The sequence below is a fragment of the Watersipora subatra genome, chromosome 9 (assembly GCF_963576615.1).
Source record: "Watersipora subatra chromosome 9, tzWatSuba1.1, whole genome shotgun sequence".
NCBI lineage: Eukaryota > Metazoa > Bryozoa > Gymnolaemata > Cheilostomatida > Watersiporidae > Watersipora > Watersipora subatra.
The window spans coordinates 32,570,629-32,598,068 of NC_088716.1; the positions used below are offsets into that span (position 1 = coordinate 32,570,629).

The 27,440-nt window shown below is 38.4% G+C and overlaps 3 protein-coding genes across 5 annotated transcripts in view; 1 reads left to right on the forward strand and 2 right to left on the reverse strand.

Moving 5' to 3' along the window:
- Positions 1 to 1,005, forward strand: part of LOC137403824 (TELO2-interacting protein 1 homolog) — a 46,105-nt gene extending 45,100 nt beyond the window's left edge. For 2 of the 3 annotated variants that reach the window (XM_068089888.1, XM_068089890.1), the window contains exons 22-23: positions 417 to 497; positions 873 to 1,005. In XM_068089888.1, coding sequence (XP_067945989.1) covers positions 417 to 497; positions 873 to 944 — 153 coding nt within the window. In that variant the 3' untranslated portion in view covers positions 945 to 1,005. Of the gene's footprint in view, positions 1 to 416; positions 506 to 872 lie in introns of all 3 variants that reach the window. The other variant, XM_068089889.1, reaches the window with a different exon arrangement.
- On the reverse strand, positions 956 to 5,685 carry LOC137403826 (pre-mRNA-splicing regulator WTAP-like). The gene is made up of 6 exons (XM_068089891.1): positions 4,866 to 5,685; positions 4,669 to 4,768; positions 3,980 to 4,101; positions 3,256 to 3,434; positions 2,109 to 2,263; positions 956 to 1,683 (listed from the first exon to the last, which is right to left on the reverse strand). The coding sequence occupies exons 1-6, from the start codon at positions 5,091 to 5,093 to the stop codon at positions 1,247 to 1,249; spliced, it is 1,221 nt and encodes a 406-aa protein (XP_067945992.1). The 5' UTR covers positions 5,094 to 5,685; the 3' UTR covers positions 956 to 1,246.
- Positions 5,686 to 16,029: 10,344 nt separating this feature from the next.
- LOC137405367 (uncharacterized) lies at positions 16,030 to 25,633 on the reverse strand. Its single transcript, XM_068091600.1, has 6 exons — positions 25,591 to 25,633; positions 20,103 to 20,230; positions 18,332 to 18,439; positions 16,847 to 16,949; positions 16,544 to 16,667; positions 16,030 to 16,162 (listed from the first exon to the last, which is right to left on the reverse strand). The coding sequence occupies exons 1-6, from the start codon at positions 25,613 to 25,615 to the stop codon at positions 16,123 to 16,125; spliced, it is 528 nt and encodes a 175-aa protein (XP_067947701.1). The 5' UTR covers positions 25,616 to 25,633; the 3' UTR covers positions 16,030 to 16,122.
- Positions 25,634 to 27,440: the final 1,807 nt, after the last annotated feature.

Sequence of the window (27,440 nt, forward strand, 5' to 3'; positions counted from 1 at the left end):
TTTCTATTTCAAGAGTTTAGTGTTCCAAATGCCTTGCTCTCATGTCTTTCAGACTGCCTTCATCCACAATGTCTGTCTCAAAGATAAAAGCCACATACAGTAGTGTACATAATGATAGAACATTTTATTGCAGATCATAACAACTAATTATGTATTTGTTACTATGTTAGCGTAGGTACTGAAATATAACAATTAATAGCGTTTTCCGCGGTAATAGCCTGTTTAGGTGGTTTCTCTATAATATGGTAATGGATTAATTTGTACCTAGTTATTTTATATAGAAAATAGTGCCTCGAGGCTCAGGTAAATTGACATACGAGCACAGTCCCAGAAGACATGAGTTCGTATGTCGGGGGTATGACTGTATGTGACTTCCTAATCTTGATGCATACCACACCTATTTTTGTGGCTTGTAGGCATCTTTAAGCTCTCTGCAGCAAATATCCAGTGAGGATGGTCACCTGGTGTGGTACTTGGCAAATAATTTTTCTTCCAAGGTATGCAGGTAGCCAATTTTTGTATACATTTTGTGAATATGATTATATCACTATACTAATTCCGTTAGTGTCGAGAGCATGGACTCGGCTCACCCTTATTGCTAATTTAGGCTGCTAGATTTTTTACAGCTGTCTGATCCAACTGTCTGCCAAGTTACACATTTTGTACTCCAGTGAGTGACAGCAATCTTGTATCTCACCATTGAATCTTTCCAGATGCCACCACTTTTCTTGGTTTCCTTCTATAGCTTTTTCAACTGAAAACCGAGTACATACAATCAAGCGTTTAGCCTACTTCAGTTAATCTATCTTTCTATAGATCTTGCTTGCAGATGCCATGTTTATGACTTTGCATGTTAATGCTTCGCATTGCAGACTGGTACAGGAGCGAGGGATTTCGTGAACAATTTGAACACACTGATGGAATGGGTGAAAAGGACCAGCTAAAGCGCAGGAGCTCTCAGTGCATTGTGTATATTTTATTATTTCATCCATTTATAAAATTCTGTACAAATTTAAATGCCCTATCACATCAACTTGATACAACAAATGCTAACTGCATAAATGATATTGCGGTAGAAAGTTGCCAACAAATATCACAACCACGCTTTGCTGTATGCAATTCATTGACAAAAATAATTTTTACAGAGTTGTAATTACAAATTCAACAGAAGTTGTAGACACATCGATCTTTTCTGCCAAGCACGGTTTCTTAGCCATCGGCATGTATATACAAGACCTAAAAGTATTCAAATGGCCACCATCATTTCTGGAAAGCCATTTTTGTTTATACCCGTAGTCAATGCATCATCTACCTTCCCAGTTGTGTCATTTTCTGGATCTACCGATTCGGATTTAGTGCCTAATTGTAATGATACGTCACCATTTGGAATGGATTTTTCGTTAGTGCTGCAGGATTTCAATTCATTTGGCTGTGAATCTTTGACTGACGTTGAATGAGTATGATTAGAGACTGTGCCATCAGACTGATCGGTATGACATTCCATTGGCTCAACCATTGGTTGCACACTGTTTGTGGATTGACTACCTTTGGCAGTGCCGGAATTGGTCTGCTCAAGCGATGCTATATGTTCTTTAGCCTCCTTCAGTTGTTGCTGAAGTAGGTATATGGTCGTTTGGAGCCCTTCTGTGTCATCATCCAGTTCAACCACAAATAGTTCAGTCTCTGCAACCAACATGCAAAATAACCCAATCTTTGAAGAAAGACTGGTAACTATGAAATGTTCTTGAACTTATAAGAGACAAATTGAAAGGAGAGACCCGCGAGCACTTACTTATACATTGATAAAAATTTTGTTACGGTTTAAAACAAAAACTGGCGAAGCAACATTGCAGTGTTTTTTGTTGCAATTAATATTAACTGCCAGAAGAACAATGCCTGCATAACTAAATAGGTTTGAAAGGGTGATTTAGCACTGTGATTGCATTATTATGTCCAGCAAAGTTACAGTAGAACAAATTATGATACAGAGCCTGAATTGAAAGCGACCTGAGACTCAAAATTCTTAACCTCCTAGAAAACGGATGTCATACAACGGAAAATCCAGCCAAATATAGAATCAGTGCCATGCTGTGTTCCACTATACACACCATTCTGAGCAACTTTCATCTCTTCAACAAGTTTTTTCTGAAGTGCAATCTCTCCTTCCAATTTGGCTATGCGGCCTTGGGAAATTTGCTTGCCTAACTCTTCGTTTTCTTTGAGCAATGTTCTACATCTGGCCATCAGCTGTTTACCCGTTTGGCTAATATATAGAAAAACAAAACAAATAGTTAAACATCTAAAAATCTTTCCAAACCCGCCATTCTGTCTCTGGTTTAGCTGGTCCGATGGAGCTGCACCATTTACATATATTAATGATGGACAGTGAGACCTAATATTGTCAACATGCAATACTAGAATTTGTAGAACAAGCCAAACTTTTAGGGCTTGCCATTTAAGCAGTTCTAAGCATGAAGTGAGAATAGAGCAGTATAAGGTAATGTAACATCTACATGTAAGAGAAGGCATTGATAAAGAAATGAAGCAGTCATATGTTGGATATTAAAAATGATAACAGAAATAAGTACATATTGTATTATTATAGACAGTATGTACAACCTTCACTAAAATTTGCAATTGTGCGCTCGAGAGATTCCGACAGTTAACTACACATCTGCCTACAGCCACAGTTCTTATAGGAAACTGTCTGTCAGTGCAGAGTTGAGCATGTTTCACTGTCTCACACGCCTTCCTCTTATATCGTACAAGAATTGCATTTGCTATTACCATTTTAGATTTCTCCAACTGTCAGGGATTATTATGCCCTGCAGAACCTTAATGCTCATCCAGCCTGAAGTGACCTCATAGAGACACTCGCCTCCACATATTTTCGGTTCAACATGTGAAAATTGTGAAATAAACAAGGGTTAGAATGAGGCACGAGCAACATTCGTGATATAGCTGCCTAACTAATAAATTGACCTTGGTATGCCCACTGATCAGAAGATGATTGGCGTACAGAGACACAGCCGACTTAGCTACGGCTTTGTGGAATATTTGCATGTTACCGTGGTGATGTGACGGACTACTGTTGATTTAGCAATGACCTTGGAGAAGATTTGTATGTTACCGTAGAGATGTTACGCAGTGGTCGCAGGAGAATGATCTCCTCTTATACCTCATATATTATTTTCCTTTTCTCTCAACTCTCTGTACGCACGTACGACCAGGAGTGTTGCCGCTTTGGCTAATCACCTGTCTTGTGTGAACTTCCAAGCATTGAGTTCACTTTGCGACTCTTCAAGACGAAGTTTTGTGCTGGTTAGTTCCTTTTTAAGCCTGTTGATGACAACATTGACAGTGGGTTCTACAAGCATAGTCCTTAGCTGGTTCGTACTCGGTAGTTGATACTGTTTTAGCTCTTCTATTTGCGCCTACAATAAACATTGAATAAAGATGTAAGATGCCCCATTCAAGTGAAAACTGCAACATAATTACATGAGCTATATGCAAAAAGCTTTGTCTAGATTATTCAAAATTCCATTTGCACACAAGCAGTTACTACAAGATACAGGAATGTCAAGAATATCACAAGATAGCTATGCCAATTATGTACTCCTTGGTGCCTTTTTATGCAACCATTTTGCTTTGCATCAAGTATACTGATGAATTTTATTTATGACATACTTTTTGAATACAAACGAATCGCTTTCAACAAGAGATGTTACATAAGATGCTTGACAATTTAATCAATACCTTTTATAATATCTTAATACAATAATTGGATGATTTGCATTCAATGGAGACCAACTGTGTTGATTAACTGTTAACAATGCAGTTTAAAACAAGAGAGAACATCATTGGGTTTTCCAGCGTGAAGAGTAGGAGTTTAGCAGCCTCAGCGTGTTTGCGGCTTATAAATGCTCTGCGCCATCTAATACCATATCGGCAGTTGATTGCTGAAGTGAACTCTACTTACCGCTAGATCCGATATTTCCCTTTCCTTCTCTGTGAGTGTTTTGAGTAACATACTCTCTCGCCTTGTTATATCTGTCACCTGTTGCCTGTATTTTTCCTCAGCATCCCGCAGAGCTTGTATGTCTGTCAGAGACAAATAGGAGGCTAAATTAGTAACCGACCGACAAAGTATAAACTCACGTGGTTAATACAACTAGATCTGAAATGTTTGATCCTATAAATGATTTACTCTGATGGTACAGCATTTACATACAGACATATAGGTCGATTTAGTACAATAGCAAGCTAATATGGCACGTAAAAGAATTAAATTACAAGGCGTAGCTTTACCAATCACAAGGAATGACAACACACCAATATTATATTGCTGATAATAAGATTTGTTTTTGTGACAAATGGTACATTATCTTAAACAAGGTTTTTGAAAATATCAAGCAAAAAAACAATGCAGTAATACTTAAAGGAGATTACTTTTGATTAAAATATATCTACTAGGCAAGGCGTCTCATAAAATCTACCATTGTCACATCTGCTTTAATTAGAACTCGTTTACGAAATAGACAAAGTATGAATTTAACTCAATGAAGGAAAATCAATTCATTTACATATTGTCCTATTGTGTGCAAAGTTTAATAGAACATTTGACAAATAGCAAACAAAATTAGAAAATAAAATTGAGAAAAAATGCACCTTCAGGCTGTTGTGATGAGATATAATCGAAGAGTGAACTGATTTGGTCAATCAAATCATGTTTGTCTAGTTTTTCTAACTCCTCAATTGGTATTCGCACCTGTAATAACAAAACAGTATTTTAAAACTTGAGATATTTAACTAGTATGTGACTAGTTAATACAACAAATTATACACCAAACTGAGACCATACTCACTGGTTTTATATCATCAGTAGATGCTTGATCACTTTCTGTCATACTTGATATGTACACAACCCTATTGGATGTGCATATATAGTAATTGTGTAGGTGAAGGAGACAAGAATAACTAGTCAGCAGCCTGTATTCAGTGTCTATAAAATAGACCAGCACACATGTAGCAAAAGATAAATGATTAAATGTAAATAAAAAATTTGCAAAATTACTACAACTCAGTGAAAACATCAGCTGTAACCAGTCTCCAAATTTGATTTGAAAAACACCCTTAAAATGCGAACACGGTGGCAATCAAAATAGTCTTAACCAGTCAGGGATTACGAGCGAAGAAATTTGAACAAGCACTTCGTTTTCTTATTTATACGATCAGATACATTAAAATAGCAATTTAAAGACTAATTAATGGCGTTGTAAGAATTGACTGCAAATCCTAATAAGCTGCACATCCTTGACTTTTATGAGGCTTACAATGAAGAAGCGATTTTATGGATTTTCACATTTAACCAGAAATGAAAGTTAGTCTAATCTTGCTCGACAACTGACACTCACTTAACAGTGAACGCTTAATAATGGACGATAGACTGTAATAACGTAAAATGAATTGTCATGTGCCAATCAATATTGCAATAGTTACTATTTTGTGTGAATTTTAGATAGTAATCCATTACTGAACAAATAAAAAAACATGATAAAATTACGGCTTGCTTTTCTGCCGAAAATATTACACTTAACTTGTTTTGAATTGTTTTCATATAGAATAAATGAAAAATACGGCGACTTCTGACATAGCATTAATCATGGAATACGATTTTCAAGCAATTCAGATATCCGTGTGTTACATGTACGTCGTCCATATTGGAAAGTCAAAATAACAACCGTGCAGTACGTTAGCCGGACAAGGCCATTTGGATAGCTGTATATGTTACTTTGCATAAAACAATCATCACTGTAAAAAAAACATTTAATTGTGTATTTCCAAAGGAGTGTAAAGTCAAATCTAGAATTCAAACAAAGAAACGTTTAGCAAAAGTCTTAAACCATTTGCAAAGCAAATGGCCGATAAGCTATAACGGAGCATGCGCAATCGTGGGGGATAGGTAGGTAATTCAAATAGTTTCGTGTTGCTGCAAATTGTGAAGATTTTAGCATAGCTACGAGAGTAGCGCATAGCTCTTAGCACATAGCTAAGAGACTACAACTCTTGAATCTTTGTTCCGAGTACAGTCGGCGCTTCTACCACGTAAATACATAATCCGTTTTACGTGATAAGAGCTGTATTGCACTTCCCAATAGATTTGAGATCCAACGGATTATCGGTTGTTAGTTGTATGTGAATAGTATGTTTATTTGATATATAAGCATATACCGATATATCGTGAATCTAAAATGAAACGAAAAGTAAATAATAGAAAAGGCAACAGCAAATTTGATAGCAAGTGAGAGTAGCATAGAAGATGTATAAAACTCCCAATAATATGTAGCAGATAAAATGTTAACAACAAATTATGATTTGATATAAATGAGTATATAACAGATATAAAGCAGAAATGCACATACGCTTGAAAAGGTAGCTGAAAATAAAGCATCAACTATATGAATAATAACAAATAAAAAAGGCATTTTGTATAATAATGATATTGAAGTAAAAAGTATTACCTTGTTACATCCTCTCAGGAAATGCAATAAGAATTGTCCTGGCTGTGATATAACGTGATAAATATTCTTGATCATGCTTTCTGGTGACTTTAGGAACACTAGCGAATATGATGAGTGTAAAACACAAGTTACCAGCTTGAGGTTAGCCTGTCTTGATAAACTGTTGTTTATGCGGAGTTATCCTCTGGCGAGCGAAGTGCACAAAACAACAGCTTGTCACAATACGCGCTGCACCTGATGCCTCAGCTGCACTGAAAGGGAATTGTTCTTTTCTGTCTATGCGACTTGGCTGCGCAGGTGCAAGTGAAGGTGTTAAGCTGTTGTAAGCAATACTGATATTTACCAGTAAAAGTTAATTCTTTATTCTATAAGTACAACAATTAAAATACACAACTAACTAAATTCTAAACAATAATATTAATGGAAGGAGAGGTTCCAAGATCAAATCTTCTGCTTTACGGATTCTTTATTCCAAAATTTTAATAGCTATAGCTGGACATATACAACGACGAATGAATACACACCCTTTGAGAAGTATATACATATAGATTAGCAAAAGCAGATAGCATAATGGAGAAACATCGAAACACCAGAGACATATACAATATTACTATGAATATGACACCTAAGACATTAGAGAACTAGCAATAAAGACATTCATCATAGGTATACTCATCTACAAGCAGCTTAGAAACCTCCTGTGGAAGGAGCCTATGGGGAAAGAGACATCAATTGACATGCCAGAAAACCATTAAAAGATATCAAACCTGTACAAGACAAGTGAAATTAGTCACCATTTCCAATCATTACACTCCTATGACCTATTTAAACCTCGCCTCCTGAGACGAGCGACAAGCCGAGCAGCTTTTTGCTAGCCGAGCGAGACAGCCGCAATTTAAAATGGGTTCACTCAACTGCTAACCCTCTGCAACATAAAGAACAGAAACTGAGTACCTAAACGCGTTCTCACAAGCTAACAGAGGGATCTATTAGAGAGAACAGCTCCGACGACTCAGCATCTGTCGATCTATTTATCTCTCTTTTTCTCAATTACCTGCTGAGGCTCCCTCTGCCTGCTGAGGTGCGTTCCTTTGCTTCTGAAGCTTCCCTCTCTCTTCCCTCTGCCTCTGGAGCCTCTATTATTTTCCTACCTATAGAGCCTCCTTCTCCATCATCAGTTGATTCTCCGCGTATGGAGCCGTATGGACTGTGCAAGCAAACACAGACGACCATTCGAGTAAGGAGGTAACTTTTATTGGCTATTTTAACCTTGGTTCATTAATATTATTGCATAGAATTTTGTTAGTTGTGTACATAGACCTATTAACTAGTATAGTTAATAGGTTTATGGTTGTGTATGTTAGTTGTTGGAGTTATAGAACAAAGAAGTAACTTTTAATGGTAAATATTAGTACTGCTAACAACAGATTAACACCTTAACTTGTACCTGAACCAGCAATAATCAAATTGGTTCCCACGTGACAAAGCAAACGTACACAAACTGAACATAGTCAACATAGAATAAGATGACAAAGCAAATTCAACACTGATGTTGTGCGAGGATTCAGATTAGTTATGAACTACATAGTTTCTCCATGTTCATTCATGAAAACATTATTTGGAATTGTTCACTTAGTACGAAGCAAAAACTTCCCATAAATTAATAACGTTATCTGGAATTTATGTTATAGGAGGTATACGTTGTAGGAGCGTCTACTGTATGTGCATAAATGCTGCGATACCAGTTTGTGACGCTATATTTATGGTCGCACCTTGACATACGAGCTTAATACATTCTAAGATTGTGTTCATAACTTCATATGCCAATTTACTCGCATCTCAAGGCACCATTTCTTTTATAAAACAAATAAGTACAAATTAAGCCGTTACCACTATATAAAAAACTCCTAGATAAGATATCAAAGTGAAAAACGTGTTTTTAATAAATGTAATACACTACTTATGCTCACCCAGTAACAAATACCTATTTAGTGGTTATGATCTGTGTAAATAGGAATTGTCTGAACATGTAGAAGTAGTATTCATGTAAATAGGAAATGTCTGAACATGTTGAAGTAGTATTAATTTAATATTGTTTGTGTTTTATGTAATGCTTTGCTGTATAAGTAATGCTTGCTAATATTTGTACTGTATCGTCAGTGTGCGTATTGCCTACAGCCACCTACTCTTGTCAGCTTCAGCTATAGTTGCCCATTGACAGTGCCCGCAGCGAGTAGATGCCACAGGAATGTTTATGTGAACATTGCAGTAGGTTTGATAGAGCAATTGTGTGTTATGTGATGAGTCAGCTAAATTAGCACAGTGCTGCTGTGTACATGTAATCACTTGCTGCGAATAAAGTGCTTTGACTAATTGTATTCTGTGTGTGTGATGAGAAAATCATCAACTAGCCACAAGCTACATTATTTCGGCGTTATTATTGGGACAATAGCAGCGAACGTTAGTTTTTCTGACATTATCAAAAGCTACCAGGACTATCAGACTAGCGGTGAATTCTCTACATGGATTGATAAATTAGAACTTGTTGCACAATTACAAGAGGTGACAGATCTAGCCAAGTTTGTACCTCTATCTCTATCTGGATCGGCATTTGCACTCTACCAACAGCTTTCTACTGAAACAAAAAAGGACTTTCAGAAAATAAAAACTGAACTATCTACAGCGTTTAGTTCAGACCCGTTTGCTTCATATGATCAGCTATGCAATCGTGTGCTTCTAGACGGTGAGTCAGTGGATGTATATTTAGCAGATCTATGACGCTTAGTGAGTTTGACTAGACAACAGACTGCAGAACCGATCCTGAGATGTGCTTTTGTTGCTGGCTTACCTAGTGACATTTCATTGCAGCTACGATCAACAGCTAATATTGCCAGCTTGGAATTGAGCGAAATTGTTGGGAAAGCCCGAGCTATGATGGCGAGTAAGTCATCTGGGCCAATGTATGCGTGTGCAGCTACCATTAAACAGAACTAAAAAGGCAGAATTTGCTTCAATTGGAAAGGTAGTGGTCATCTAGCGAGAAACTGTCCATCACCAAAGCAAGTGAATAACAACACCGTTAAACAGATACGTGTTTCAATTGCGATTCAGCTGAACATCTTGCAAACATGTGTCCACAAGAGTCGGAAAAAGGAACAGAGGGAGCATATGCGTCGGATGCTCACCCCAAATCAAATCAGTAAGATCGACGCTGTCAATTATCAGTACTATTGTTGGGCATAACACTACATTACTAAGACTGTCTGGTAGAAGATGTACACAAAATCAAATCAGAGTGACTATGCTTGATGGAAATGTAGCAACTTGTGCAGGTGAAGTAGATCTGAACATTAGTGCCAATGGAGTTACTGTGGGCCTACGCTGCTTGGTATCAAAAACGTTAGTGAACGGATGTTCGTTCATTTTAGGAATGGATGGCATAAAGAAGCTTGGTGGTGTATGTATTAACCAAGAAGGTGATGTATCTTTCAAGGAAGTGGCACCCCAGGTAGCAACATGCACAAAACCGCCACAGCTAAAGTGTCAGGTAGATGATTCAGACTTCACAGCAAATTTTGATGGTGAAAAGTGGACAGTGAAGTGGAAGTAGAAAGGAAATGAACCCTTGTCAAATCAGTGTGCTCAGTACACTATCAAGGAAAACTTTAAGCAACAGTACATTAACGAGATTGAGCAGTGGATCCATGATGGTTGGTTGGTGGAACACGATGAGGGAACACATGGAACTGTAGATAGACTAATTCCATTAATGGCAGTGTTCCAGCCCAACAAACAAAGGAAAGTTAGACCAGTGATGGATTACAGTCGAGAGCTTAATGACTATATTAGTTGTAATCCAGGCCAGGATGTTGCAATTTGTCAAGAAAAGCTTAGAAAGTGGCGACAGATGGGCAATAACGTATGCATGCTAGACTTGCAAAAAGCCTATCTGCAGTTACATGTGGCTACAGATTTGCAAAAGTTTCAGGTGGTGCGCTACTGTAACAAGACGTATGTCATGACAAGAATGGGTTTTGGGTTGAATGTCGCTCCGAAAATAATGTCTAAAATCCTATCTAGGGTGCTATCACTGAGTGAGACGGTAAGAAATGGAACTGATCACTATATTGATGACATCATTGTCAATCAAGACATGGTAACTGTAGCAGAGGTTAGAAACCATTTGCAGAGATACGGTTTAAAGACAAAGGAGCCTGAGAGCATACGTAATGCCAGAGTGCTTGGTCTGCGGGTCATTTGCCAGGACTCGGCACTTATGTGATCGTGAGACAATGATATAATCTAAGTAATATCCAAACCAGTGTGTGAACTTTTCTCTGTATGTGGCAAATTGACAAGCCATTATTCTGTTGCAAATTAGCTATGGGTATCTTGCAGCTATTTAAAACGCAGGTCAAGTGAGTATGATTGGAATGAGATGATTCCAAAGTTCATTGTGGGAATGTTAAAAGAAGTAGTGGAACGTGTGAATCGAGAGGGCCCAGTAAAGGGAAAGTGGGTTGTTTCTAAGGCCAAAAGAGCAACAGTTTGGTGTGATGCTAGCAGTTTAGCTGTTGGAGCAACTGTGGAAATAGGTGGTCAGCAAGTAGAAGATGAAAGTTGGCTCCGCAAATATGAGGGAATGCATATTAAGGTGGCAGAGTTGGAAGCAGTGATCAAAGGGTTAGGCATGGCAATTAAGTGAGGTGCGACGGAGATAGTACTTATAACTGACTCAGCAACAGTGTACGGCTGGGTAAAATTGATCATTTCTGATGCAAAAAGGCCAAAAGTACGTAGGTGGCCTTGGTGAAATGATTATACGCAGACGGCTGAGTATGATTAGTGAATTGATAGAGGTTTATCAGTTGAGCCTGGAAATACGACTGGTCAGATCAGAGGACAATATTGCTGACAAACTACACGAGTACCCAAGAAGTGGCTGAAGGAAAGGGTGTGTGCTGCTGCGTGTACACATGCTGCAGACTCTAAAATCAGAGATATGTTAAGGAATTTGCATGACACACACCATCTTGGAGTTGACAAAACACTTTATGCAGCACAGGCTAAGTGTGATCAAGCAGTGAGTTGTGCAGATGTTGAGCAGGTTGTTTCAGAGTGTCAAGTATGCAAGCGTGTCGATCTACCTCCTGTTAAGTGGGAAAAAGAAAGTCTAATTATGGAAGATAACTGGTGGCGACTAGCCACAGATATTACACACTGCGATGGAGCAGCATACCTCGCCGTAGTAGACTGCGGACCAAGCAGATTTTCAATCTGGAGGAGGCTGCGAAATGAAACATCTGAAGCAGTAGTTGCGGAATTAGACCAGTTATTTTGTGAACGAGGTTCGTCAGTGCAATTACTTTCTGACAACGGGCCATGCTATAGGAGTAACAAATTTTCCACGTATGCTAAAAAATGGAATTTGCAGCACTTGTTTAGTTGTGTACATAAAGCCTCAGGAAATGGGATTGTAGAAAGAAACCATAGGACTATAAAATGTATGTTAGCCAGGACTGGCGGAAGTATTCAGGAGATGCTGTATTGGTACAACCACACTCCAAATTTTGCTAAAGTAGTACCCGCTGAATCACTGTTCAACTATCAGTTAAGATCGCTGCCTGACACTGCAACCAACTCACTGAGACATGCCAAGACACACTTGAATCCATTTAAGCCCGGAGATATAGTTTATGTGAAGCCGGTCAAGTCAGAGTGTACTACGATTTGGCCGACTGGCAGAATCACAGCACTCTTATCAAACACTGCTGCTCATCTAGATGAAATACCACGACACATAGCAGATCTGCGGCTTTGTCACCGAATCTCACCAAGTAATCCAGCCAGTGATACAAAAGTTTCTATAGACTTACCATACCGACTACCACCCGACGACGACAATGACATAGACATTGGAAACGAAAACAATGCTAATCAAGAAATAGTAGACCATAATGAGGCTCGTATCAGCCATAGAGAACGCCGCCCACCACAATGGTTGGCTGATTTTTATGTAATTGACTGATGTGATTTAGAAATCAGGAGGAGGTGTAAATAGGAATTGTCTGACCATGTAGAAGTAGTATTCATGTAAATAGGAATTGTCTGAACATGTTGAAGTAGTATCCATTTAATATTGCTTGTGTTTTATGTAATGCTTTGCTGTGTAAGTAATGCTTGCTAATATTTGTACTGTATCGTCAGTGTGCGTATTGCCTACAGCCACCTACTCTTGTCAGCTTCAACTATAGTTGCCCATTGACAGCGCCCGCAGTGAGTAGGTGCCACAGGAATGTTTATGTAAACATTGCAGTAGGCTTGATAGAGCAATTGTGTGTTATGTGATGAGTCAGTTGAATTAGCGCAGTGCTGCTGTGTACATGTAATCACTTGCGAATGAAGTGCTTTGACTAATTGTATTCTGTGTGTGTGATGAGAAAATCATCAACTAGCCACAATCTGCTATAAAATGCAACATTCATGTGTGGTGGAAGGCAGGCTAACAAAAACTCGTAAAGTCAACCCAGTTCAGATCGGCTCAGCACTACCACCAATCTGGAACCAATTCGCAAAGAGGCAGAGCCGAAGCCCTCAACAAGCTATATGAAAGCCAGGCAAAGGCACAGACAGAGTTACTTTGCACTTTCTTGATCATACATCCTATTCTCTGTATTTCAAGTAAAGCAAATATACACCTGTTGATTAAAACATACTGCGTTGTTTCTGCTAGCTAGGGGCAGTGCTGGTGAAGGTGTCCCGCAGACATCCTTCGAGATGACTTTGTGGATAACGCGGTCTGAGGAAGATTTGAGAACAACGCGTTCGGTAAACTAAACTGTGTAACTCTACGTAATAGAAACTTTGAATTTAATTTCAATAAATTTAGCTGACTAAACAAACACCTGAAGCTAAGTTTTAATCTTTTATTAAACTTACTTCAATTTTGTCATCATATTTCTAAGTATCAGTTTCCGGTTATTCGCTTTCGCCTCGCGTTCATTGTGACATTTAGCTAGCCTAATAAAAACTTTTTTCAAACTGATTCAAGGAGAAATATCCAACGATGCTTTTCTCAAAAGCGGTCTCTCTAGCCATATAATGGCCATTGAGAACTGGCTCGTATGCTCTTAGCTCAAAAATTACTCGTACATATTTCAAGAAAAAATTGCTAAAAATTCAGCTCAAATTGTGAGTTTTTTGCATTTGCATGTAGGGTCAATCGCGTGTAGAGGTAGGACTGTATTTACTGGTAAGAGTGTTTATAATCAACAAAAGTTCAAATAGTGCCGCAATCACATTGTGCAGCTATATTTAGGAGGCTATTGTATTAGTACATTATGATGATTTTTAAGACCTCACGCATAGCTACAACAAAAAACATAAATTCAGTCATTCTAAATTGAATTGTCATACCAAGGTCACAATTTAACTTTTAGGAACCTTTTAAAGAGTGCTCTTAAAATTTCTCAAACTTGACACAACTTTTTTTCTATAACATTGCTAAATACCAGACATTCCTTGGTAAACCTTATTAGCTTTATGTTGTGTTGATAGCCCTGAAAGGTATTGGCTAATTGTTGATAGCCCTGAAAGGTATTGGCTAATTGTTGATAGCCCTGAAAGGTATTGGCTAATTGTTGATAGTCCTGAAGGTCCTAAACTAGTCCTAAATAGTCCTAAACTAAGTAAGCTAATAAGCTTACTAATTCTAAGCTAGTAATTCCAGTAAGCTAGTTAATAGGCGCTAGGCTTTTAATGGCAGTAGGCCATGACGTTGCGTCAGCAATGTTGTCCAGCTACAGCTATTCTAATAATAGCTATAGACGGAATGACACACAGACGACAGACATGCTTTGAAAAATAAATATATAGATAGTGATATATAGGGATTGTGCCACCACTGTCTGCTGGGACACGTAAATTCTACTTTTAATTGTTCTGTAGACATTTGCATTCAAAAATGCTTCTTATAGGAGACTTTTTTGGAGACTATAAAATGTGCACCTTGGTTTAGAGACAAACGCTACAGTAGTGGTGAGACTTGCGTAGCAAATGTTATATAATTATTATTTTGTCAAATAAAAAAACATTCACAGTAATGTTGTAACTATGAAACAACAAGAGTTGTCTGCTCTATTTTTAATTCTGGCCTAAATGAGAAAGAGTTTTTAGATTTTGTACAGCTTAAGAAACTTGTTATGAGCTCAGAAAGCGTCGAGATGTTCGTAAAAAGAAAGGCTGGCCAATTAACCCCCATGGTTCTTTGCCGGTCCACCTAATGCTGCTCAAAGAGCTGTTCAAACTAAGACATGAAATAAAAATGGATGTTGTCTAATCATATTTGTACAGATGGTTATCTTCAAACATGAAAAAAATGAAATCTTTAGAATTTAGACTACCTGATGATTCAAAAAAATTATTGTACGACTGTTTGGCTTACATATTTGAAATCTGTATAAAATGAGAATTAATTTAATATATAATTTATGTCTATTTATTAAATTTACACTGATTAACAATGTTGTAAATGAGAATTTCAGTTTTTCAACAAATGGCTCCAGTTTATTGCGCAGACCACTCTAAGCGCTAGTTTACTATTAAGGTGTTTAATAAAGTCCTACTTGGTTTTTTAATGTTTTGATATTCCTCTGAATGAGCCATCAGCTGTCTGTACGTCGAAAAGACTTGGAGTTGCGATACTTACGACGAAGTCGCAAGAGTTATGTAGAGTTCATGGATTAACCGAAATTTCCTAGATCTGTAGTGTGAGCTGAACCAGGCTGCATATATAGATACTTTAGACTTGTCCTCTCCTCGTGGTACATCACAGCTTCAGCTATATCATTAAGTACTTAAGTTTTCTGTCAAAGTTCTTCCTTTATGTTTTCTATTTTGAAATTTTTTTAGTTTTCAAAAGCATTTTGTTTACAATCTGTGCAAAGTATAAAAATGCATTCCTTGGTTTCACTTGTACACTCAACATTCATGGTGGCAAGCCAAAAGGACCTGGCTCCGCCGCATGAAATTGCTGCATGTTTAGTTCATCGCGGGAAGCACCTAGAGAAACAGCACCACCTAGCACAGGCCGCCTGTGATAGGATATACCGATAGGTAATGACAATTGGGTAACAAAAGTTTTCAAGGTGTAAACTGTAGCTTTAAGTAAATCTGTCCAAATGTCAGAAGGAGCCCCATGCGCTCAAGTAAATGTAATACTAATGCACCTTCTTAAGCTACTCAAGCCAACTTTAAGCCCTGTAACATGGAGAGAATGTTCCTATGAAACTGGTAAGGTGTGCTTGTAAAAAGCTACATTATGCTGGTTTTATATGCATCGAAATAGTTTTTTTGCTCTGTCCTCTTTTTATCAATCTATGTGTAACTAATAAAGCCAATGGCTATGTCAAGGAAAAGATGGTCATGGGTCTCTTTGCTTTAACCTGTTGAAAATGGAGTTTATGTTGCCCGTATTTTCATTTTATTGTTTATGTGTTATTATTATTACATAACAAACAGGCAGCAGTGATCAATATACAGCAATTGGAGTTCTTTGGGCACGCCGCTCTAGGTGGAGGAAAGACTGCTGTAGGTGAAGATTTTAGTTTGCTCCAGTTATTTCTTTTATGGTAAGACAACCGCTACAACGGAAACAAAAGTATTCATCTTAAAATAGTTTGCACAAAACTCTCATATATTCTGATATGTGCACACTTAATATGCTGATCACACTCACACACACGCGCGCGCGCACGCACACGTGCACACGCACACACGCACATGTACCATGCATGAAAAGTAGAGAGTAAACTAAGAAATGGTAAGCTAGTAAGCTACTAAGAATGATTAATTCCAGTTAGCTGACAGCATTGACTAAACTTAATAGGTAGTATTTTTATTCAAGGAAACGCAATCCCTGGATCAAATGTATGCATCCAGGTAATTAGTACACCTACTAGTAGTTTCACACAAACATTTCTCTCAAGATGTTGAATAGCATCTCAACAAGATGTGACACCCACCCGCATGACTTGTAGCAGTTGATATGCATCCACTTGAAGAATTGGTTCGATGGATTGCAATGTCCCATATCTATGTGAAGCTTGCATTTCTTTGCTGAGAAGTTGTCCCTACAGGCTTGTCTTTCTTCAAACAGACCCAGAGACAAGTTAAATATGGCTGTCATTTTAAACATTCAGCGATTGGAGACTGATATAGGCATGCTAAACCGTGTTTGTCACTTTTTTTTTATTTCACACCACAAGTGTTTCACCAAGTTATACTGAGGTCCAAGACATGGCCAAATTTTAGCATAAAATACAAACTTGGCTCCGGAGTCGCTGGCTTTAGTCCGAGTTCATCGTGGCTGATCTCTCCGAGTCGAATAAGTAGTGTAAAGAGCTCTGAGCTTGCTTCTGCTGTCGCTTCCTAGCAAAACATCATCATCCATGACTTCTAATGCAAATAGCAAAACATCACCATCCATGACTTCTAATGCATATAGCAAAACATCACCATCCATGGCTTCTAATCCAAATAGCAAAACATCACCATCCATGACTTCTAATGCAAATAGCAAAACATCACCATCCATGACTTCTAATGCAAATAGCAAAACATCACCATCCATGACTTCTAATGCAAATAGCAGAACATCATCATCGATGGGTTCTAAACATCACCATCCCTGACTTCTAATGCAAATAGCAAAAAATCACCATCCATGACTTCTAATGCAAATAGCAAAACATCGCCATCCATGGCTTCTAAACATCACCATCAATGGCTTCTAATGCAAATAGCAAAGCATCACCATCCATGGCTTCTAATGCAAATAGCAAAGCATCACCATCCATGACTTCTAATGCAAATAGCAAAACATCGCCATCCATGGCTTCTAAACATCACCATCCATGGCTTCTAAACATCACCATCCATGGCTTCTAAACATCACCATCCATGGCTTCTAATGCAAATAGCAAAGCATCGCCATCACCAGCATTGTTGCTCAAACAATATCTCGGGATCTTGATTAGAAATTTCTGAGTCTAGTTGCCAAGCAACCTAAACAATTGGAGACATGTCCAGTTGTAGAGAGCAATTCAAGGTTGGATGTTATTCCTGTCACCACTAGTGTTCTTATTTTGGAATAAAACTTCAACCTGTTGTTTGCAGGTCAGGTATTCTAAACCACAATGCAACAGCTGCCACTAGTATGGTGATGTTTAAACACTTATCAGTGAGTTTAAGAGAGAGGCTGTCTCTTGCGAACTTGACAGTTTTATTAAAAGACCATTTATTAATTATTTATACGTAGCCAAGATCAAGTGGCATTAAAGATGGACAAGTTTTTAAGGTTGAATTTTAAGATGACATTTATTGATTAGGTAAATCAACACTGTTGGAGTTATATTTCCCCGGAAAAGCTGTAAGCTGTAAAACAACGAGCTGTAATATCACTCTGATTAATAAATAATGCGAAGTGAGTTTTTCAACTTGTTTGTTTTTAATTAGTGCATGACAAGCTACAAGAGATGTCTGGAATAATTCGTAGAATTAATAAAGTACTATTTTGTAAATAGAGTTCCTTGTTAAAACTGTAACACTAATAAAAGGGTTGTTGTTCGTCAAGAAATAACAGCTACTACATGTAACATACTCATGCACTTCCTGTTTAGCCCAAATGTCATGCTTATAATTTAGCAAGGCTGGTTTTTATTGCTACTTGAAAGTTTTTCGCAAGTGTAAAGTAACATTGTGGTTGTTACAGCAGCTTTATACAGAAAGTTGAAGAAATGCTAGAGTTTTACCACGGATGAGTTGGCACATTTAGTACTGGAGAAGCTTGTGGCGAGGTCTTTCACTCTGCTGCATAAACCTTGATCTGTTATTCTAATTGACCTTCCAAATATGACTGTCTAAAATTAGAGAAGGGTGCGGCAGCTGATAGAATGGGCAGCTGTTGCCCCTTTTTGTAATAACTGTCTGTGATCGTTTCCATAATAGGAAGTGACGCAGCAAGCTGACATTTAACTTAACAAGAGCAATTGCTAACTAATGACTTTCGTTTGCATAGCAAATGACCTACATTTGCATAATAAATGACCTACATTTGTATAATAAATGACCGACATTTGCATAAAAAATGACCTATATTTTCATAACAAATGACCTACGTTTGCGTAACAAATGACTTACATTTGCATAACAAATGACCTACATTTGCATAACAAATGATCTACATTTGCAGAACAAATGACCTACATTTGCATAACAAATGATCTACATTTGCAGAACAAATGACCTACATTTGCATAACAAATGACCTACATCTGCGTAACTACTTCAACTGTTACTGAGCCTACATCTTCATCAGAATCATAGACTGATTTCATAACCTTAGACAGTGAAAAGATGTACAGACACATGAACAATAGTAACTAGGCAATTTACCATCAAGCCTTATTTTTGTGTTTCCATGCTTTGTATGGGTTCAGAGCTGCCCAGTGCCGACGATTTCGCACCATACTATTTCAACGGTTCGGAATTTTGCTATAAATATCCTTCTAAGATTCACGATGTAGCCCTAAAAACACAACTTTTTAAAGTAGACTCGCTTTTGACTCACAATCACTTTTTAATTCCTGCTTAGCCAACTAGTTGCACTAAAAAGTAATCATTTCATCATTCTAATTGGAGCAACCCATCCTTGGCATGCAAATGTTAATGCAGGTAAAAAGCCAAGCAGAAACAGTAGTGAGTGGCAGTAGAATATTTTCATAGCAGAGACCCTCGTGGTTGTGTGTGGAAATTTTGTACCTCCTCTGAGGAGAGCTTAGCCGATTATGATCAATTTGGATCCATCAGCTGTATGCGTTTTTATGTTTAAGTACTCTCACAGTGAATGCCTTCGCAAAAATTTACCGAAGGGAAATAGCGTCGAATGCATTCAAATTTTTCAGTTTTTTTTATACAGAGTGGAAGCACGCCGAACCCATTCGAAGCAGGAAAGCGCAGTGATTGAATACTGTAGCATAAATATTGCATATATTTCAATGGCTTAGTATTACATATACATGTATTTTAATGGTGGTTGCTTACAAGAATAAAAAAAGACAAGCTGAAATCAAGTGGCCATGCTCTGTTTATCCTTGACCTTATTTAGGCCTTGGCCTGTAATTGCAGCCTGAGATATTTATTAGACCTTACAAACTATAACTTTTATTTACATATATTATTATATATTATTATTATAGGCCTACAATAAATGTTACAAGTAAACAACTTGGCGCTGCTTCTAACTTACACAAATTAATACTTTGAGAACACAAATTAACAACTCCTTGAGATATGATTGCCAGTTCAACTTCAAAAACATGAGGTCAAAAATCATCAATTTGAATTAATTGGTTTTTGATAAAATGAGTTCATATTACCAAAAGAATTAATTGGAAAAATTTAATAGTGAAATAAAAGATATTTTTCATCCTAGGTGTCAGCAATCGCGTGAGAAGTTGACCTACGGGAAAGACCAGCTTGTTTACCAGAAATGAATTAGTGAGGAAGATATTTTTAACTTACATCCTTGACGTTATCAGGTCCATTATATCCACTCGCTAAACCGTTCAGCTTCTGGAGTAGCGGAAGCATCGATGCGACATCTACTCCATCACCAAGTACTTCTCCATAAGTACAGGTCAATATTCCAGCTAGAAATAGTAAGAAAGCTATTACATGTACTTGTGAGAAATAATATACAGCATCGCGGAGACTTATTGCGAATTAAGTAAAAAGTATGATTTTGATCCGCAGTATAGAAGAGAGTTTATATCCCATCATGGACCAGCAGGATGTGTAATCTGCTGCTCAACATCACAGACAGCGGAAACAGGAAGTGACCTCCTAGACAGCATGTACATAAAAAGTGCTAGCAGGCTGCTTCCTTTATAAAGTTAAATTTTAAATACAAAATAAATCCATCCTGAGATTTTCTGTCATATGTCAATATTTTAAGAGAATGTCTTATATTTCATTTAATTTATTCCACATTTTTAAAATTTAATAATAAATACTTCTTGTAATTGTATATAATTTTAAAAGTTTAAAAGTAAATGCATAAGTTAAAACAATGTGGGGAACTAAACATACCAAATCAAATTATATGCAAGAAACCAAATTCATAAATTAATAAACAATAAAATATGCTTATCTCATCACAGGTCTTTATGTTAAAGACATGGGAACAAAAGTGTAGCCTCAGCGCTAAAGAAAGTAAAATATATGTAAGTAAAGGTAGTAATATAAATACCGAGCTAGTCTAACATTAAGTAACATAACTTATTTGCATATAAATAAGTGAAATGGGAGTCGTCAGTGCTTATCCTCTGAGTGCGCGGAAGCTTCCCGCGTGCGCCACAAAGTCAAGTGTCAAATCTTTTATCATCCGCTTATCATCATCAGTTTAACACGAATGCCAAGGCCTGATCCAAGGCTTGATCCAAGGCATCCCATATGAAAATGCTCACATCACAGCCTTGGCAATGGGATGAAGGTAGATCTCAATGAAGGGGCACCTGTCATCGCTAATGTTACATGTATGTTACGGTGTTGGCAAGAGCTATATCTACACCTTCCCTTGTTGGCATGGACTTAACAGATGACTAGAGGTATGGGCAGGCTGTTTGTATAGACTTAACAGATGACTAGAGGTATGGGCAGGCTGTTTATATAGACTCAACAGATGACTAGAGGTATGGGCAGGCTGTTATATAGACTCAACAGATGACTAGAGGTATGGGCTGGCTGTTTGTATGGATTTAGCAGATGAGTAGAGGTATGGGCAGGCAAGTTTGTATGGACTTAACAGATGAGTAGGGGTATGGGCAGGCTGTTATATAGACTCAACAGATGACTAGAGGTATGGGCTGGCTGTTTGTATGGATTTAGCAGATGAGTAGAGGTATGGGCAGGCAAGTTTGTATGAACTTAAAAGATGAGTAGGGGTATGGGCAGGCTGTTTACTGAAGTATTAAATGCGTGTCCAGACTTTTGAACAACTTTATTTGACTATGTAAGAGAAAGTTAAAGAGTTCATAAATTGAGATATTGAAGGAATGTTTGAGTGTAGAAAGAGCTGGTTTGGGAAAAAATTTCTAGCTGCATAAAGGGTGGAATAGAACGAGGTGGGATAAATGAGCGGTGTTTAGATACGACTGTTTAAAAAGTTGAACAATAGCGACGAGTCTATTTGTACACGAATTTAATCGAGTAACCTGCCATAAATATACAGATTATGGTCGTGTGAATAAATCAGTGGAAACAAATTCAAATAAACTTCATACTGTCTACAGGTATTTCGCTTTGAAAATTATCCTAGACTAGCGAGTACCCTTTATGTCTTGAGTGCCGTGTGAGAGCATCTTGAGTGCCGTGTGAGAGCATCTTGAGTGCCGTGTGAGAGCATCTTGAGTGCCGTGTGAGAGCATCTTGAGTGCCGTGTGAGAGCATCTTGAGTGCCGCGTGAGAGCATCTTGAGTGCCGCGTGAGAGCATCTTGAGTGGCGTGTGAGAGCATCTTGAGTGCTGCGTGAGAGCGTCTTGAGTGCCGTATGAGAGCATCTTGAGTGCCGTGTGAGAGCATCTTGAGTACCAGGTGAGAGCATCAATGAGGGCGAGGGTGTGTCAAAAAAGCGGAGAAAATAACTTAACGCACAATCATTGTAAAGGTCTGGAGAGCGAATATTTGGCACACAGGTGGTGGCAAGCTAAATGTCAAGGGTTCAAATTCCATTTGATGGAATCTTTTTTCAACCTCCAATTGTTTGCTATAATTGTATTGATGAGTTCATTTTATTTTTCTATAGCAATATAGTTGCTATAGAAAACAAGTTTTATAGCTGTGTATTGTTGCTATGCAACAACCGAGTAGCATTGCAGCCAATCGGATAGCCAGCCTTGTTTAAACCCTGCTTTCACGTGAACAAGTTTTGCTCTACATTTTAATCGACCAAATGTTTGATTTCATTAAGAGGCATCATATCCATAGACAGGTAAGTAGTACATATTTGCAGTAAGACAGGTTTAAACCTAACAGGTTTTATTGTCATAACATCTCAGAGGCGTTTCACCCATCTATATGAAGTGTTGGGGTAGCCGCTGCCCATTAGCTAAGCATTTAATGTCTAATGAAGACATACTATGTACGTATATCCTAACTTAGGAGTTGTGAGTCTTCCTTGGGTAAATTTTTGTTTTTGCGCTTATGACACCACATGGCAATACCTTTTTATTTATTTACTTTTTATGGAACCATATGTAAAACATTTTTTATATAAGAATGATTATGGACTACTCAATGAAAGTACTGTATATGTATATAAAAAATTGTTTCCTCACCCCGGATACCCCGTATGGGTGGTAAGTTCTGCTCTAACTCGGGTCTCCTACCAGAGACCTGGGAGTTTGAGCACTCGCCTCAAGATCTTAGCTGTTCCCAATAGCACCCTTTTCTGCAACTCACCTGAGTTGATTGTTGTTGGTATTTGGGCAAGCCACATTTTATGCGCCGGTGTTATTGCGCCCAGTGTCCCAATGACTACTGGGATTACAGTTGTTCTTACATTCCAGCATTTTTCAATTTCTTCTCCAAATGGGAGATATTTCTCTACCTTTTCTTTTTCTTTGCTGGCTATATTGTAGTCATTGGGTACTGCTATATCTATTATAGTAGCCCTCTTGTTCTCCTTGTCTACCACCACTATATCTGGTTGGTTTGCTAGGACATGCTTGTCAGTTTGGATGTAGAAGTCTCAGAGGATCTTAGCGCGGTAATTTTCATTGACCTTACCAGGAGCTTCCCACCAGTGTTGTGGTTTATTAAGGCCATACTCATCACATAGACTTCTATACACAACACCTGCGACATGATTATGTTGCTCAGTGTATGCCTTCCCTGCTAGCTGCTTGCATCCACTGATGATGTGTTGGATGGTCTCAGGTGCATCTTTGCACAGTCTGCATCTAGGATCGTCTCTAGTGTGATAGATTTTCGTTTGGAGTTGCCTTGTTGGGAGCACTCGCTCCTGGGCTGCCATGATTAGCGACTCTGTATTGGCCTTTAGGTTTCCTTTGTTCAGCCACATATATGTCTGGTGAAGATCGCCAACCTTGGATATTTGTTGGTGGTAAGCACCATGAAGAGGTTTCGTGTGCCAGTCAATTTCCTCATCATCAGGGCGTAGGTCTGTTGTAAGAGCAGCCAATTGAAATTCACCTAGCAACTTATCTGAGATGGCCATGGAGGCTGCATATGCTTTGATGCTTTGCTCCTCCTCTTTCACTGTCTGCTGTACACTTTTGAGTTCCCTACCACCATCTTTCCTATCAAGATATAATCTAGTAGTATCAGATTTTGGGTGGAGTGTTCCATGCATGGTCAGCAGTTTACGAGTTGCTATATCTGTTTCTTTGATGGCTTCCTCAGTCCACTTTATTATGCCTGCTGGATATCTTATTACTGGCAGTGCGTAGGTATTTATTGCCATGACTTGGTTTTTGGCATTGAGCTGGCTCCGTAAGACCTGCCGAAGGCGTTTCTTGTATTCGGTAATGGCTTTGTGACGTACCTCGGCTTCGTGGTTGATGTTGCTTTGCATAATCCCCAAGTACTTGTACCCTTCTTCTATATCTTTGATGGTACCATTTGGCATTCTCAGGCCATCTGTGAGCATAGAATGGCCTTTCTTAAGAATTAGCCTTCCACATTTCTCAATACCGAAGGTCATTCCGATGTCCTTGCTGTATACCTGAGTGAGGTGTATTAGCGAATCAATGTCCCTTTCTTTGTTAGCGTACAGCTTGATGTCATCCATGTAGAAGAGGTGGTTTATCTTGGTGCCACTCTTAAACTGGTACCCATATTGAGTCTCCTCCAACATATTGCTTAGAGGGTTTAGGCATATGCAGAAGAGCAGCGGTGATAAGGAGTCACCTTGATAGATGCCTCACTTAATTTGTACACTCGCCAGCTTTTTGCCATTAGCCTCCAGTTCCGTCTTCCATTTGGTCATTGACATCTTGATGAATGCCACAAGAGCAGGGTGAACATTGTACATACTGAGGCACTCAAGTATCCAACTATGGGGAATTGAGTCATATATATATATATATATATATATATATATGACTCAATTCCCCATATATATATATATATATATATATATATATATATATATATATAGCAAAGAAAAAGAAAAGGTAGAAAAATATCTCCCTCTTGGAGAAGAAATTGAAAAATGCTGGAATGTAAGAACAACCGTAATCCCAGTAGTGATTGGGGCACTGGGCGCAATAACACCGGCGCATAAAATGTGGCTTGCCCAAATACCAACAACAATCAACTCAGGTGAGTTGCAGAAAAGTGCGCTATTGGGAACAGCTAAGATCTTGAGACGAGTGCTCAAACTCCACGGTCTCTGGTAGGAGACCCGAGTTAGAGCAGAATTTACCACCCATACGGGGTATCCGGGGTGAGGAAACAATTTTTTTTTTTTTTTTATATATATATATATATATGACAGTAAAATCAAAGCTGTGTTTTTGATTTTACTGTAAACCATACGAAACAATATTGTAGTGCAATAAATTTTAGTTGCTCTATAACTTGTTTTATATATACATATATATATATTTTAGTATGCATTACCAACAAAATTATTTATTGTATGCACCAGCAGCAAACATGTAGTTCTATTAGGAGAGTACAGTAATAGTTGTTAACGAGAATTTGAAATGCATCAATATTCTTAGCAGCGTATTTCTCAGATATAAAATGCTGGAATATCTTTAAAATTATGAGAGAAAATATTTTCCAGTTTAGCTATTCATGCTCTGATGAGAGGTAGTTGTGTAATCTTATTCAGTTATTCAGACTTTCTATATTCTGACAGTTCTATCTCTATTGTGCATATGGAAATTTTCACTAATCGTATCACATATGCGTGATTATTCATGTCTATAGGAAAAGGAACAACTTCTCTGCTATTACAAGGATAAATTCAGTGAGTGCTTACCTAAAGTAAGAAGGACAAGCCTCATCTTGAACGCTCAAACAGCTTTGAAAAACTGTTAATTCATAATGATGCGCACAGATGGCGTTTCACACACTATCACTTATCTTAGCCTTAGGTCCTTAATGTATTCTTGTCAGTTAAAGTTGAAAACTAATCAAACATGGCAAGATCAAGGCCAATGCCACCTCAAGCAAAGTGTTTGAGGTGACATTCACATAATCAGCTCTTGATGCCTGCATGGTATTTGCAGGCATGCTAGATTGTCTCCATACTACCGATGTTCACATAATCAGCTCTTGATGCCTGCATGGTATTTGCAGGCATGCTAGATTGTCTTCATACTACCGATGTTCACATAATCAGCTCTTGATGCCTGCATGGTATTTGCAGGCATGCTAGATTGTCTCCATACTACCGATGTTCACATAATCAGCTCTTGATGCCTGCATGGTATTTGCAGCATGCTAGATTGTCTCCGTACTACTGATGTTCACATAATCAGCTCTTGATGCCTGCATGGTATTTGCACGCATGCTAGATTGTCTCCATTCTACAGATGAAATTTTTTCAGAAAATGAGAAGAAAAAAAATGCTCACAGACTAGTTTGAACATATCAAAAACAATAATAAACACTGATTCAAATGTTTCACATGTGCTGTAAATTTAAATTGGTCATTCTTTGGTTAAACTTATCGAGCAACTGGTGATCTTGACCTGTTTTCAACACTGGAATCTGAAAAATAAATAAGAACTCATGCAACCTCAACCTCTCTACTCTCACTTTATACTGATATAAAGTTTAAAGCTAAAGTTACAAGTTGGTACTTAGCCATCCAACATGTAGCTTGTCTCCAATCCCCAAGCTACCTGACCACACATTACATTTCTACTTCCCTGGAAAATCCACACCTAATACCAGACACCAACACCTCATACCAGACACCAACACCTCATACCAGACACCTAAACCTCATACCAGACACCAACACCTCATACCAGACACCAACACCTCATACCAGACACCAACACTTCATACCAGACACCACACCTCATACCAGACACCAACACCGTATACCAGACACCAACACTTCATACCAGACACCACACCTCATACCAGACACCAACACCTTATACCAGACACCAACACCTCATACCAGACACCAACACCTTATACCAGACACCAACACTTCATACCAGACACTACACCTCATACCAGACACCAACACCTTATACCAGACACCAACACCTCATACCAGACACCAACACCTGATACCAGACACCAACACCTCATACCAGCCACCAACACCTCATACCAGACACCACACCTCATACCAGACACCAACACCTCATACCAGACACCACACCTCATACCAGACACCACACCTCATACCAGACATCAACACCTCATACCAGACACCAACACCTTATACCAGCCACCAACACCTCATACCATACACCACACCTCATACTAAACACCAACACCTCATACCAGACACCAACACCTCATACCAGACACCTACACCTCATACCAGACACCAACACCTCATACCAGACACCAACACCTCATACCAGACACCAACACCTCATACCAGACACCAACACCTCATACCAGACACCAACACCTTATACCAGACACCAACACCTCATACCAGACACCACACCTCATACCAGACACCAACACCTCATACCAGACACCAACACCTTATACCAGACACCACACCTCATACCAGACACCACACCTCATACCAGACACCAACACCTTATACCAGACACCAACATCTCATACCAGACACCAACACCTTATACCATACACCACACCTCATACCAGACACTACATCTCATACCAGAC